The 17,050-nt window shown below is 36.3% G+C and overlaps 1 protein-coding gene across 7 annotated transcripts in view; it reads left to right on the top strand.

The window, feature by feature from the left end:
- Positions 1-17,050, top strand: part of LOC123870723 (homeobox protein cut) — a 210,189-nt gene that overhangs the window by 11,897 nt on the left and 181,242 nt on the right. For all 7 annotated transcript variants that reach the window (XM_045914110.1, XM_045914106.1, XM_045914104.1 and 4 more), the window contains exon 2: positions 11,041-11,407. In XM_045914110.1, coding sequence (XP_045770066.1) covers positions 11,285-11,407 — 123 coding nt within the window. In that variant the 5' untranslated portion in view covers positions 11,041-11,284. The remainder of the gene's footprint in view (positions 1-11,040; positions 11,408-17,050) is intronic.

Genomic DNA, 17,050 nt, shown 5'->3' with positions numbered 1-17,050 from the left:
GTTTGTTTTTTTTTGGTTTTTATTTTTTAATAGTTTTATCAACGGGCAAAGGTTTATGACGTTATTGAGTCGACCCCGATCGCTTTTGTTTTCTGTTTAACTTTTGCTGTACAGTGGGGAACGATTGCCATGTACAGTCAGTGTCAAATCGAGCAGCTATTGAGAGGTAACACTATACAATATATCAAAACCGGCCAAGTGCGAGTCAGACTCGCTCACCGAGGGTTCCGTACTCGGGTATTTTTCTGTCATTTTGCACGATAAATCAAAAAGCAATCATGCATAAAAATAAAAATCTGTTTTAGAATGTACAAGTAAAGCCCTTTCATATGGTAGCCCACTTGATATAGTTATCTTACTTTGAATTTTAACACACATTTTTTTGTGATGTAACCACAAATTCACGGTTTTCCGATTTTTTTCCTTTCCCTATGCTATAAGACCTACCTTCCTACCAAATTTCATGATTCTAGGTCAATGGGAAGTACCCTATAGGTTTTCTGGACAAACACGACAGACGGATAGACACACAGAGAGACAGACAACAAAGTGATCCTATAAGGGTTCCGTTTTTCCTTTTGAGGTACGGGACCCTAATAATTTAATAGCCTTGTAATACTAGTGTTTGGAGATCAGCTCCATACAGGCTTCATAAAAGTTACCTACCTACAGAAGATTCTTCCTAAAATTACGAAGTCTGACCGCTAAGGTATTTATATTTTATGGGAATATAAATGTCGCAATCGGAAATTGATGATTGCTTGACATTTCGAAGCTGGCACCACGTCAAACGATCGACATCGAATGACATGTAAATTATTGCACCAATGCTCTTTAGTAGGTATGCACTTACCTTCTTACTTCACGTGCAAATGTTTTTTATATATTTTTACTTTTTAATAATAAAAACCGGCCAAGTGCGAGTTAGACTCGCGCACCGAGGGCTCCTTACTCGGATATTTTTTCCGACATTTTACACGATAAATCAAAAACTATTGTGCATACAAATAAATAAAAATCTGTTTAAGAATATACAGGTAAAGCGCTTTCATATGATACCCCACTTGGTATAGTTATCTTACTTTGAAAATTTTAACATATTTTAATTTCTTTCTTGTGATGTAACCACAAATTCACGGTTTTCGGATTTATTCCTTTACCTGTGCTGTGTGTTAAGACCTACCTACCTGCCAAATTTCATGATTCTAGTCTATAGGTTTTATTGACAGACACAACAAACAGATAGACAACAAAGTAATCCTATAAGGGTTCCGTTTTTCCTTTTGAGGTGCGGAATCCGAAAAATGCATTTTTGTATGAAATTTAATTAAGAGTTAAGATTCATTAGGTAAACTTATCATCAGCTATCATTATCATCATCGTCATCATTATCAACCGATAGATGTCCGCTGCTGACAAAGGTCTATTTCTCAAAGCGGTCTTTTGCCGCTTGAATCCCGCGGCTCCCTGCGACTTGTTTGATGTCGTCTTCCCACCTAGTGAGGGTCTTTCAACGCTGCGTTTTTCGGTGTAAGGTCGCCATTCTAGTACCTTGGGACCCCAACTTCTATCGGCTTTTCGAACTAGGTAGGCAGGTATGGGCCCAGTACGTTGTTACCACTTCAGCTTCGCAACTCACTGAGTTATGTCGGTTACTCTGCTTCTCCTACGTATCTTCTCATTTCTATGTGACGTATAACAATTTAAAAAATACCTTCCTACTAATAATTGCACTTGCCTATAGCAAATTTAAAAAAAAAAACCTGAACAATAAACAGTTTATTTTAAATCCACTTAGTAAATCATAGAATATAAAATTTATAGAATCGATAAATAGGCATTTATTAAATGTTAATGCTTGCTAAACTTTTTTTACTTGCTTCATAAATAAATGTCGTGTCTAAGTAGAGACGCGTGATGGAAATATTGAGAAATACTGACATTCATATCGTTTTTTAAAACAGACACTCAATAGCGTGGTAAGGAACATCGAAATGTCATAATTCTCTTGGATGTCTTTTTCTGTCTCCCCTCTAGACGTATGGAAATGTCATTATAGTGATGCCACGGCACGCAGGGCAGTGGGAACTCGAGTTTGCTTTATTACTTTGTTTGTTTTTAAAGATAGATAAATATATTATAGATTTAACGATCTTATTTAACAGATGTGACATTATGGATATATCGCAAAGAAACCTTGCTATTTTGGTACCTATTATTAATTTGTATCTACCTTTTCTACGTGAAGTTTGCTATCTAAAATATGTAAAAAATACTAAGATTAAGAATTTTGTAGGTACTTAAGTAAATAGGTATACCTACAACGAAAGTTACCAAATAACTATAATAGATTAGGTCGGTAGTTAATACATTCATATTATTATTTTTTATCTGATAAAATAAAATTAACGCAGTATGAACTTCCCTGTCCATTGTAAAGAATTTCCTGCTAACCCAAATAATATCAAATATGGTACTAATATGTGGGTCAACACTGTAAATTAAAAAATAGAACAATATAATAGTCGTCAACGATACCAATCTACGACAACCTCACAAGGTGCTACTGTAGCCATAAACAATGTGACTTTTTTTCATACCATAGACATTTACTTTTTTACCGCCATTATGTCATCTCACACTATATTATAATCCTAATGAATAATAAATCGTCTAATTATTCTCTGGGGAGTACATTGATACATTTATTATTTGTGTGTTAAAAATAACATCGATATTTTAGAGTATTAATGAGTATAATAAAGTTGGTACACATGTGTGGGAGAGGGATTCCTTTTTGCCGCCATTCCCGTTTTAAACTATGAAGAAATATTATGCGATGCCGAATCTAAACATTAGTTAAAAGCTATGAGTTAATATTATTAAAAAATGAGGTTTAGCCATATAAATGAAATTATTATTATTCCTAAGCTAGATATGTATTTGGATAAAAATATGAATGAAAATCAAAATTTAGTGCACAGTTCTAAATTTAAAAAAGTTTGTGTAAACTATATGTATTTTCTTATTATTAAAGACGCAGTGATGATGTTTGGCGCTGAAAGTTGGACACTGTCAGGTAGGTATAAATTCACGGATGGATCATAGGATGTTCACGTAACTTAGCTCAGTAAATTAGCAAGCTGAAGTGGCAGTAGGCAAGCTATGTCTGTCGCAGCACCCAGGGCGGCTGGGGACGACGTGTTGTGGAGTACAGACCGCGTATCAGCAAGAGCAGTGTGACCTCCTCCAACCCGCTGGACTGACGATCTTAAGAAACTAATGGGAAGTGAGTGGATGAGGAAGGCGGAGGACAGTGTGTGGTGGCTCACTTTCAGTAAGACTAATATCCTGCAGTGTAAATAGGCTGATTGATTAAAAGACGCAAAAGTTTATCAGGAAAAAGGTACTTGGACAAAATGGTGGACTGAATAATGATCTATTTATCTAAGTATATTTACCTACTTAAAAAATGTTTCAACCGCTATGACATGAAAGTATAATAATCTAATGTTATACGATATCTTATCAAACGGCCCTCATCTATCGTTATGTCTAATGAGTTAATAACTCAATGTACAAAAGGGAATTAATATGCACCTGCCGTGTTAAAATTTAAAATGGGTCAAGAGAGAATTTTGCCTAAAACTTACCTAAAACTTATTTTATGATTAAATTAAAATTTTATCTGATGATTGATAGCCATTGCTTTAATTTCGTGATACTTGGAATGCAAAGAAGTACTTACCTACCCAGTAGAATTGAAAATTTAAAAACTCTATTTAACCTAGTAGGTAGGTATCCTGAAATTCCTGTAAACTAGATGATATTTAATTTACTACTCCATGACTTTATGATATTATTGTGATCATTCAAGTGTACGCTTTAAAATCATAATAATTATAATATGTATCAAGTCAAGGAGCTAATGTCGAGAAGTTGCGTTTATTCATGAACCGTTATTTAAAAAAAAAAACGATTGTCGATTAATAAACTATGACACGCTAAGTTAAATCAATTATAGTGCATATAATCTGGCTTTTACCTTATCGCGATAAGCGGATATTTAACAAAAAAGCTTATAGAGACTATGCGATCAAATTGAAATTGTCATTATATTGAACGTTCCATTACTCCGATATCCGTTAACCGTCCTTTGAAGCGTGTTAATAAATAACTATAATTATAAATGATTATTATTGATTGATGGTCAGCCATTAGAAAGATATCTATAATTTTTTTTTTGTTAATTTAATAAATATCACGATTGTACAGTTACTTGGATGGGTGCTTCTATAGACGCTTGACTGAAATACAAGCTACAAAATTAAATTAATATAATATTATGTACAAGGTAGGTATCTACTAAAAATATTAGGCATAAATAAAGCCGCATCTGCACGTTCTGCTCCTCTTTCATACTCTTTGACTTGTTTATAAATCTTTCAAATAAGTCCAGTACCAATATCGAAAAATGTCAATAATAATCTGTGCGATACGAATGAGGAGCATTCCAAAATCAAAATCGGCATCTATGCCGCCGAAATTTGAATGCCGTGCGTTCGAAGCGTTCCTTTTTTGAATTCCTTCCCCACCGTTCTTTCCTTCTTTTGTTGCCATAGACGCGATATCGACACTGAACTTTGTGCCAGATATTAGTCATGTTTCCGAACTTTTTTTTTATTTCTGTTAATCTGTTGCGGTTCCTCGTTCGTGCTTTGAACTGCACTCGACGTTCGGAAATTCGATTATTTCATTGCAGTTCTTTGATTGATGGATTTCGAGTTGCCATTCTTTGTTTGGATACACGAGTGCTTTTTGAACGTGTGCTAAGTGCATATTGACGTAGGGATAAAATGGTGGATGCACGTTTACCGTTTGTATTCCTACGTGAAAAAGGTTTTGATATGATAACTTTTATTTAGCGATTCCGCTCTTTGATTCAATCGGTTTTTAGAAACCTTTGATGGAATATTTTTTTCCGACTTTTACGCTAACGTAACAGTGTTATTATCGTTTTAAAAGATGGAGAGCTTACACTTAGGTAGGTTTATATATTTCACTTTGAGTTTACTCAAAAAAATAAAATGATGAACTCTGCATTGCCTCAGGGACAATCTGGCTAGAGGGTTCGAATTTTTTTGTTAGAATTATTGTCAGCAATGTCACATAAAATGGACTACTTCCTGACTTTGTACAAGTTTCCCAGTACTTAGTGCTTTTTGTCATAATTTTTTAATTTTAAGATAGAGGTCTAGAGTGGGGCCCGTTTGCCGAAAATACCCTTTCAATCTTATCTTAAGTTACTGTAACACGTGGCAGAAAACTTGGACCCCTTATGGGCGTTTCACACCTTAGCGGTTCGTAGCTGAATCGCTTTGTGAGAGTTGATTTGATATCACATAAGAATGTTATCACTCACGGTTTCTGGTTGTGCTGTGATAAAACGGTTAAGGCCTAATAAGGCTGTGAAGTTCCTAAGCACACTAAGTAGGTATAACTTAGGTGCGGTCTCTGATATTAATATCAGTCAGTCCTTTTAGCGCTGAATCTCTTTTTACTCTGTCTGTCAATAATATTGCAACCTTTTGGATACCTACAATCTGGGTATTTTTGTAATCTTGATGCACTAAGATCTACCTTAATTGTTCTATAGTCTATGGATCGAACTAAAGTCCTAAACCATTTTCAAAAGGTTAGAGGTTAAAAAGTGCCACGTAATCGCATGAATATAAATAATTAGGACAGCAAATGGCCCCGTAAAAGAAACGTCGAACCAAAAGGCATCGATTGAAAACTTCGCTAACTTTCTGTCACGAAATGCACGATAGATTTTATACTGCCATTCTGTATTGACTACCTTAACATAGGTTACTTTGCCGTTAAAATGTAGAAATTATTGGAAAATAAACCATATCATTATAGAGTTAAGAGCTATAAAAGAAAGTTTGATGCTAAATATGAATATGCGATACTGGGTGTTTTTAAAGTTTACGCCAAAGACACAGAGAAGAAGATAGATGGAATCTTAAGAAATAAACTATTTCATAAAAATGAAGCAAATATGCTAGTCAATCTAATAGAGCTCTGATGTTACATATACCTACCTACTTCACGTCACTGTGAAATCAACCTAAGTATTTCACGGTCCATTAATTTAAGTATACTTAACATTCTTTTGAGCTGTAAAAGTTTCGTCTTGAATGGACCAGTATTTTATGTGTGACTTAATCTTTTAACAAATTGCACAATCTCAGCCTATCACAATTCCCTACAGCTGTTTTTTTCCTACTGCTTTACGGGTCATCATCATATCAGCCTGCAAACTGCTGAAACAGCCACTGTTGTAAATAGGCCTTCCCTCGTGAGTGCCACCACACCCTGACTTCAGCCTTCCTTATCCTGCTATTTCCCGCCACCCTCTTTTGTCATCAGTATATCGTGGCGAAGGGCGCCTTACGCTACCTACTAAGGAGGTATTTCGGCTCCAACGGCCATCGCTCCTACAACAACCAAGTAAGACCACTACCACTTCAGCGTCCTGATAGCTTGAAATGTGTCAGTGACCTTGCTTCTCCTGCAGATTTCCACTTCCGGATTCCGGATTTTATTCCTCAAGGGAACGACTAACATAGCCCTCTCCATAGCTTGCTGAGCGACTGAATTTGTGGTTCAGGCCACTTGTGCGTTGGATAAACGGCTTCTTTTAATAATATTATAGCTAGTTTCATTTCTGGGCAGATTTTGGCCTTCTATCTTGCTCGTATAGTCTATGGTTGAGGCGTGCGGTGATCTTCTGTTAGTAATATTTATGGGAGTGATAAAATTGTTTGCGGCGATGTTCGGATCGGTTCACATCAAGCACCTGTCTCGCTCTTATTTTTTATTGTCTATAAAGTTAACGGAAGTCGTCGAATAAATCACTGTTTAAGACTTAAGTGGTAGACTAAATAATAAGATTATTGAAAATATTCACAGCTATTTACGAAATCTTTATTTATCTAACTGAAAATATTTTAAAATGTCCCCTCTGTTTTCTCAAAGGTGTGTGAGGTCTGCCAATTCGCAGGCTAACATGGCCGGACTATGGCCTAAACCCTTCCCATTCTAAGAGGAGACCCGAGCTCAATATTGAAAGAATGAAAGAAAGACAAACTTTTATTTTTAAAAGCTAATTTTTAAAAGTATAGTAGGTATAATGGGCTGGTGATGGGTTGATCTTAATGATCATGATGATGACTTTACTATCATTTTGTTTTGTATTTGTTATCTATTTCTGTAGGGCCTCTTTGAAAACAGAATTGAATAAACGAATTGAAATAAAAACCGGTCAAGTGCAAGCTGGAATCGCACACGAAGGATTCCGTACCATACCATCGTACAAGAACACTTTTAATTTTATGTGCGATATGTAACCACAAATTCACGGTTTTCGGATATTTCCCTTTACTTGTGCTTTAAGACATTATCTAACTGCCATGATTCTAGGTTAACAGTATAGGATTTCCTTTTGTTGACAGACACGACAGACAGACAACGAAGTGATCCTATAAGGGTTCCTTTTTCCCTTTTTGAGGTACGGAACCCTAATAAAAATATCGCTGATTCACCTAAATAAACTAACACTAGGGTTTAGGGGAAAGTCTCTAGCAACTAGGTAAGTGCTATTGATATTTAAATTTTTACGTTAACCTATCAATTTTATTTAATGCCACCAAAAATGAGTCACACAGAAATAATTCCCACTTGAACCCGCTTGGGCGATATACAACAGTTTATTAGTTAATATTCATTAGCAGGGGAGGCCAGATGTGATAGATAAGGCGGCACACAACGCTTATTAACGTGCCACTTTCTGCTATACGCGGTACTAGACGATAACTAATATGTAAGTAACAACTGTTGAATGAAATGACGGTTTTATTCCCTAGACGGAATAAATTAACGGTAATGTAATAAATCAATAATCCATACCCACATTTTAAATGGGAAAGTGTGTCTGTCTGCCTGTCTGATAGCTTTTCACGTGCCATCCTTTCAACCAATCCTGACAAAAGTTGGTACCACAGTTAGCTTACATCCTTAGGGCAAGCATTTGACCCTAAAAACCAAGGGATCTTAAAAAACCTAAGTATGTTGCCGGCGTCATCTAGTGTGATAGATAAGGCGGCACACAACGCTTATTAAAACGTACCACTTTCTGCTATACGCGGTACAGGATGATAACTAATATGTAAGTAACAACTGTTGAATGAAATGACGGTTTTATTCCCTAGACGGAATAAATTAACGCTAATATAATAAATCAATAATCCATACCAACATTTTAAATGCGAAAGTGTGTCTGTCTGTCTGCTAGCTTTTCACGGGCTTCTGACGAAAGTTTGTACCACAGGTAGCTTACAACCCTAGGGAAAGCTTTTGTCCCTGATAAACAAAGAGTTTCCATTGGATCTTTAAAAATTTCTGTCATCTAGTGAGATAGATAAGGCGTCACACAACGTCCATTAACGTGCCACTTTCTGCTATACGCGGTACTAGACGATAACTAATATTATGTAAGTAAGTAACAACTGTTGAATGAAACGACGGCTTTATTCCGCAGACGGAATAAATGAACGCTAACATAGTAATAAATAAATAATCCACACTTATCTAAATATATAAAAGGAAAAACTGACTGACTTACTAACTGACTGACAACACGCAGTTCAACCTACTTGATGGATCGGGTTGTTTGTCATGCAGATAGCTATTAATATGACGTAGACATCCGTTAAGAAAGGATTTTTGAAAATTCAACGTCTAAACTACTACTACCTAATTTGCATCCCGGACATGGGCATAGCTGCTACTTTTTATCCCGGGAAGTCAGAATCCCACGGGATCTTCCAAGCGGACGAAGTCGCGGGCATCATCTAGTAAATAAAAAATCTGTTGTTCCAATTCCACAAATCAAACATGTCCGAGTGACCACAGTCAATAGTTTCGGATCGAAGGCGGTGGGTTCGTGCCGTGTGATCCTGTTTGCATATCGGCGCACGAAACTCGCACTTATCATGTTTATTGATTGACACGCTAGTAATTCACCGTTTGTGCCCCGGTCGCCACCCCGTGTGTGGTCCGAGTTACACAATATAGCGGGAAATGGATACTGCTCCCTTTTTACGTTTCTATTTTATTTTTATTTTGGAAAGCTTTATTGCACACAGAAATATACATACAGAAAACATTAGAAGAAACTACAGTAGATAGTACAAAGGCGGCCTTATAAAGTGCGCCTCTTAGGTACGCATTTCAGGGAGATATTTTTACATGTTTGTTTACCTTTTAAGTCAGTTAAGGATAAATTGATGCACGCTATAATCTCGTGCCTTGAGTCAAAGTTACAAATTTCCAAGTGACGGTTTTACAACTCTTTGTCGAGGCGGCGATAAGTTGGTGGCAGGCGCCACCCCCCGCTTGCTTAATTATTTAGATAATAATCGTACTTTATTTACAGTATTATGTCTTATAATGCGGCGACCGACTTCAATGTGTATTATTTACCAAGTGGCGAAAGTAAGTGTTATAAATACTTAAATAAAAAGTAAAAAAACCGTTTGTAAATAAAAAAAAATCTAAATACTTAATAGAAAATTCAGAATGTATTAGGAATTGTTTTCCACACAGACTAAAGAAATAGCTGGAAGGGGACTTCGCGAAAAAAAATTCATAAAAGTAAAGCTAGTGAGATAACTTAACTCCTGTAGATGAACCATTCTGGAAAATCAAAATGGGATGTTTAAAGACAAGTGTGGACGAAGTTGACTCTAGTGCAAATAAATAAATGAGAAGTATTAATATATATAAGGGATTGATTAATTTTATTCAGTTACCTATTTAAAGATCCAAACACAAACTTGTAATCAACAGATATTTGCTGACTATACACTTTTTTAATAAAACATTGAAACCCGACGATTTCCATAAACGTTGATATCGGAGACCCCGAAAAAGAATCAGACAGGCAAAAAAACGATTAAGGGCATCAACGTCTTGGCGTGAACGGACTACTTCTTTACGCCCCGACCTGTCAATTTTCCTCCTTTTTTCTTCGCGATATCGGCCCGAGCATCGAACATAACCAAATTAGTTTCGACACGAACACCCCACTGGCCGATTGTCTGCCAAACGAACCGAAGATACAAACTTTATGTAAGTGACAAATAGGACAAGTATCAAACGTCAAAAGAAATAGATAAATTGGCTCCTTTTCGTTCTGGTTTCATTAGTCAAAAACCGGCTAAGTGCGAGTCAGACTCGCGCACAGAGGGTTCCGTACTCGTGTATTCTTTCCGACATTTTGCACGATAAATCAAAAACTATTATGTATAAAAATAAATAAAAATCTGCTTAAGAATGTACAGGTATACACCCTTTCATATGATACCCCACTTGGTATAGTTATCTTACTTAGAACACATTTCAATTTTTTTTAAAGATGTAACCACAAATTCACGGTTTTTGGATTTATTCCTTTACTTGTGCTATAAGACCTATCTACCTGCCAAATTTCATGATTCTAGGTCAACGGGAAGTACCCTATAGGTTTGACAGACACGACGGGTGGACGGACGGACAGACAGACAGACATACAACAAAGTGGTTCCGTTTTTCCTTTTGAGGTACGGAACCCTAATAAGTCACATCAAAAGCTAGATTAACTGGAGTGACCAAATAAATTATTTAATTTATAATTATTATGAAACCCAATTTCGTGAAATGGACTTAATGGAAAACTGTAGTGTCTTCCCGGGTATTGCATAAAAATAAGTTTTTACACATGTTTTGATAGAAAATAACTCAATTTGATTTCGATGGTTAACGACAAGAAAAAAATAATTTTCCAACTCTATTTGCACTATCGACTATTAAGTCGAAGGAACGGAAATTTCCCTGATTAGTCGCTCTGACGTTCGAGTTAATGTCTTCGCCCCCAACTCGACAATAGAATCGATATAAAACTTCCCCTATTCAATATTTTTTCTTCTGTTTCAGGTTGTCAGGCAAAACACAATAAGAAACTAAACAAAGAAACGGCACGCGAACGAAAAAAAGACCAATCCAAGTACTCGTACAAACATCGACACTGATACAAAAAAAGTTTGTATGAAGGACCGAGTGTAGTGACTGGAGGGTAGATTGAAAAAAATGTTGCGTTCGAAGTTCGAAGTAGTCGTATGCACGGTGAGAGGGTGACGGGTCATTATGCGCCGGGAGTGAGCGCGGGGCGGACGTCCGGATGCACCCGACCGGCGCGGCCAGCCTGCCCGCCGCACCGGAGGCGGAGGTGCAAGCTATGCACTCGATGGACTGGCTCTTCAAGAAGGAAAGGATATATCTCCTAGCGCAGTTCTGGCAACAGGTAAATATAATGACCAAAACCCACAGTAACTTGGGAAACCACACATGGAAGAAAAATGTGTAAGCGTAATGCTTCCAGAATAAATCTACGAATTTGGTTGTTCGAATAGTTACTACATAATATTATGGTGTCATCGTAATTTTTTCAGGCCAAAATTAAATCTGAAGGTGAATCCTAAGTAAATGTATTGAAGAAGCCATAATATATTTTTGTGACTGGGCTACTACTACTACTGGGCTGGGTGTATACTAATTCTTTATTTTGTGTAAGTGGGCAACACCGTATAGCCTATAGAACTTTATCTTTTACTAGGAACTAGAGGATGCCCGCGACTTCGTCCGCGTGGATTTAGGTTTTTAAGATCCCGTGGGAACTGTTTGATTTTCCGGCATAAAAGTTGCAAGGACTCAAGCTATTTCGGTACCAAATTTCATACAAATCCGTTAAGCTGATGGGCTTTTGGGAATCCCGTGGGAACTCTTTAATTTTGCGGGATGAAAAGTAGCCTATGTCCGTCCCCGGGATACAAGCTAACCCTGTACCAAATTTCGTCAGAATCGGTAAAACTTTTGAGCCGTGAAAAGGTAGCAGACAGACAGACACACTTTCGCATTTATAATATTAGTATGGATTATTAAAACATAAGAAATACCTACTAAAAATCTGTTCAAAGCAAGAGTGAGTACCAACCTAGCTACCCTGTGATGTTCTTGTAAGTAGGTGAGTAGATACATCTCACCAAGGACCTAATCATTACTATCCATCGTAGATATACGCATCCAGAGTCCAGAGGTCACAGTCAAACAAAAACATAAACACATAACACCAAACAAGTCGTGTTCTAACTAAAAGGTACTTTACACTATCGATAGCAATTAGAAGTAATGGAATTACATGTAGGGAGTGATAAGGATAACAAAAAGCAGTATACCCACAAAATCAATTAATACCAACCGCAATTAACCTGTAGGTAACATCGGGGCCTTCGAACCGATCCGTGGTTCAAAACAATTATGTCTATTGTTGTAACAACCGTTATGCAAATATCTGATCGACTTTGAGCCATACACATACATATAGATATACTAGTTGATCCCGGGAACTTCGTTCGCGTAGATTTTTAAGGTTCCGTACGTCAAAAGAAAAAACGAAACCCTTATAGGATCACTTTGTTGTCTGTCTGTCTGTCTGTCCCGTGGGAACTCTTTGATTTTCTGGGATAAAAAGCAGCCTATATCCATCCCCGGGATGCAAACTATCTCTGTAAATTTCGGCAAAATTGATTTAACGGATGGGCCGTAAAAGCTAGGAGACAGACAGACAGACAGATACACTTTTGCATTAATAATTATTTATTAGTATGGAAGAATGGATAGTCTTTGTAATTTGATGGTCACAGATAAGTGTTTAAGTGCTTCCTTACTCTACGTTTTATAACATTTATTGTATAAATTATCTAAGAGTTATAATCTACGGTCTACTATTTATCTTCTAAGAGGGGAAATACCTATATATAATAAACAGAACAGACCTATAAATTTCATAACTAGCTTCATTCTTATAAGCAAGTAATTTTTCTAAAGCTATGTCTATTTATTTCATCTAGTCTGTGTATAACAAAAAGTATCGTATTGATTTGACTAACCATACCTATAGGAATAATAATATGCCAGTTAAAAATAGACAAAAAATAAAAACACTGTAGCACTTAGCAGCTACCTGTTAAAATACTTAAAAATATGAAAAACCGGCCAAGTGCGAGTCAGACTCGCGCACTGAGGGTTCCGTACTCGGGTATTTTTTCCAACATTTTGCACGATAAATCAAAAACTATTATGCATAAAAAATAGTAAAAATCTGTTTTAGAATGTACAGGTAAAGCCCTTTCATATGATACCCCACTTGGTATAGTTATCTTACTTTGAAAATTGAAACACATTTCAATAAATAAAAAAACGACGGGCAGACAGACAACAAAGTGATCCTATAAGGGTTCCGTTTTTCCTTTTGAGGTACGGAACCCTAAAAATGATAATAGATATAAAATCTGAATAAACATACAATAGTTTCACTAAAAACGAAATAATTAGAACAATGGATGGATATGTAAAGTACTACACATTCATATGCGGTAGAAATTTTACAATGAAGCTAACTAGTTACAATAAATAACAAAAGTGGAATAGGAAGTAGAAAAAGCAAACCGAATTGCTCATTGCCGTATTCTCCAAGGCAGAATTATTCTGGAACTAGTGATGGGAAAATGTAAGACGAGACGCGATGAGAACTGAATCTTGAGTCGTTTTTAGTGCGATATAATAAGTATATCTATCTATATGCGGCAATGAGAGCCAAATGTATTTTTTTTTAATGATTTTATGAATCAAAATTACCATTTAACGTCATCAAACAGATGTGATATCGTAGTGGTGAAGACGTTGCCTCTTATTCGGAAGTGAAGGGCTTTCTAACTTTTCGGAGTTATGCGATTTAGGTAATTAAATATCGCTTGCTAAACGGTGAAGGAAAACATCGTGAGAAAACTCTCATTTCTTTACCTAGTTGCTTTCTTCTCCTTATTACAGATTTGAGCACGTAGAGAAACTCCAAGCATTGCTCAAGCGATGTAGTTATCATCATCAACCGTCTTCGGCTCACTTCTGAACACGGCTCTCTTCTCAGAATGAGAAGGCTTGGCTTTGTCTACCACGTTGGCCAAGCGTGAATTTTATTTTATTTTATTTATTAGACACACATCACCGATGATAACAATAATACAAGCCATAAAAAAAAAACTAGTCACTATCCAGATTGGCAAATGGCGATGATTAGGAACATCGGATTTTAAAATTGATCTTGTCGATAGATCCAATCAGGAACATCACTACGTGGAAGGCAATAGACTTTTCCGTTGAACGTTGATAATGTATTCAGAGATATCTATCTGCTTATTGCAGCCTCGATAGAGATGGGATGTTGCGTAACAATGAATAAGAGGAACTAAGCGTTTGAATCGTTCCCAATGAATTTTTCAAGGTTCTATTAGCAGATAAGATTTACATTCACTTATATAAGAGGATACTGAAAATGATGTGTGTATGAAAATATGAATAAATCGAGCTACTCGTATTAGGTATTTGATGTTATACCAAGTGGATGGTGCTAGTAATTTTTCCATGTAATTTAGGTTTTCAAAAATCCAATACAAACTCTTTTATATTCTGGGACCAAAAGTAGCTTATTATCCTTCTCCGGAATACAAGCTATCTCTGTATCTACCAAATTTCATCAGATTGATTAAACGGATGGGCCGTAAAAAGCTAGCAGACAGACACAAGTTTTCGTATCACGCCTCATTGCTTCAGTTTTAATATGACAAAGAAAAATATACCGTGTATACCTAGATATAAGTAACTAAAATAGTAAAAAATAATACATTTAGTACCTTTGTTGGTACATAATAGTTCAGTTTATAGCACCTACCTGCTTGACTTATTCCCCTTTTATTTATTTTGCGTGCGAGCGTACGTAATTAGAACCACAGATCTAATCGCGCCTGATCTATGACTCGCCATTGATTTTAGACGGTGTCAATGGCTGCAATTATGTATCATTACCGTTGACACTGATAATTGCATTAAATTGCTATCTCGAAGCCTTTCGTATCACAATAACAACCGTGGCGTATGTTAATCGTTTATCTTTGAACAGTTTGAACTAGTTCATTAATTCACTGGCTCATTAGCTCATATTTAAATTCATTTTCAACAACAATTCTTGACTTTTCGTGTAAATCGAACTCTCGGCTAGAGCTTACACTTTATTATTGAAAAGTTCGAACTAGTTCATTTACTGAGAGCATTATGAAAAACATAGCTATAGATTTAGACCTGGCATTTTAGTTTAGTTTAGAGATTGTGTACAACAGAATTTGCTTCATTGGTTCATTAATATTTTAGTTCATTTTCAACAGTTCGTGTCTTTTTGTGTAAACGAAAGTGTAGGCTAAAGCTTAGACTAATTATTTATCTTTGAGCAGTTCGAATTGGTTTATTAATTCACTGGTTACATTGGCTAATTAATATTTTTGGTTCATTTTCAACAGTTCATGTCAATTTTTTGTAAACATAATTCTCCTGAAATAAACTAATCGTGGGCCGCATGTAGTGCCCCTCTTACGCATTTAAGCGAGAAGCTATTTGTTTACCTTTTAAGTAAACTAAGGAAAACTTAAGTGTAGATGCAGTGTCATGTGCATTTCGTGTATTTTATATGTTTTAGGCTTTGGTGTTTAATCTGACCTAACCTAACGGACCAATTTGTAAAACTTTTGTTCGTAATTAAAAACACTAAGCTCTGAGCCCGTGGTATAGTTTGCGACAGGTTGACATGGCAATCGGGGTGGGGACGCCCCGCTCACCCGCACAGCTTCCGCGTTAACCCAGTGCGGGATAGCGCGGGTGACGTGGGTGTGCGAGGTCTTGCCCGCTTCCTATTGCAATCTCAACCTGTCGTAAACTATAGCTGCCTTTTGGGGTTAATCTTATCTATTTTAAAGATGGGCTTATATTTAGTATTCTCGTAATTTCTTCGGTTTTAAATGATGTAGATCCAAATAATAGCCTTCAACAGATAACAAAACAAGATAAAACAATATTGGCAGTTTGGCCTGCGATCGTTGCCAATAGAATTGTTCTGGGCCGTTAATCTGCCGCGTATCTATAGATCGATTGGAGACCGACCATTAGCTCTTAATGGTGTCAATAACAGAGACTGATTAGTCGTTTAATTAAATTTTCTGTTGTAATAAAACAGCATTTTCAATTAAAAGTAAAAGTGAAATGAATCATAAAAAGAGATATTCATGTCACGAACATCACTAGCATGAGATTCTTTACTTAATATAATAGTCAATGTTCGATATTCGAATACCTATTTAAAAAAATAAAGAAGCAGCCATTAAATTAAAAAAAATAATAACATTTTAATTTTAAAAAGAAAATAAATTTATTGTAGCCGTGACTGGTAATGAAGCATTAATTTAAAAATTGTCAACATTCGATATTTGAATTAAAATGTCCACACTCTTATTCTGGACCGACGCGAACGCGCCGGCAACCGCAATAATATTCGCAATAGCGACAAATATGAACAATAGAGTCTCGTATTAAAATCGCGATGTGAAATAAATATTCATCCCCGTTCAAGGAACGGAGTTCGCCGATGCGTCCCAGTGATACACTGCACATTTGAATGCTGAGCCCCGATAGTATTGTTTTAATATTACTAGCAAAGCACCCACTAAGCCTTATATTGATTAAAAAGCATATTTACATTTAAATTTACATATGCCGTGCCTCGAATCGCACTTATCGATTACGAGTCGCAAGGACGTTTTGTTTTAATACCATGTATTACTTGATGTAAGACTGCTTGGAATTCCGTGATGGCTCTCGCTGGGAAAGCTTGCGAATGTCTAATGGTTCTCTGTAAGTGATTAATGTCTAATCGAAGACTCGATGACTCGGTAATAGAAAATTAAGTTTCCCTGAAGTGTCTGCGACACTCGAGTGAACTGCTCGTAATGTCGATTGGTACATTAACAGTAACGAGAGTTTGAGAGATGTGTAAGACTTTCTCTTT

This window comes from Maniola jurtina, chromosome 13, assembly GCF_905333055.1.
Source record: "Maniola jurtina chromosome 13, ilManJurt1.1, whole genome shotgun sequence".
Classification (NCBI taxonomy): domain Eukaryota; kingdom Metazoa; phylum Arthropoda; class Insecta; order Lepidoptera; family Nymphalidae; genus Maniola; species Maniola jurtina.
This window is presented reverse-complemented; position numbering and strand designations above follow the sequence as displayed.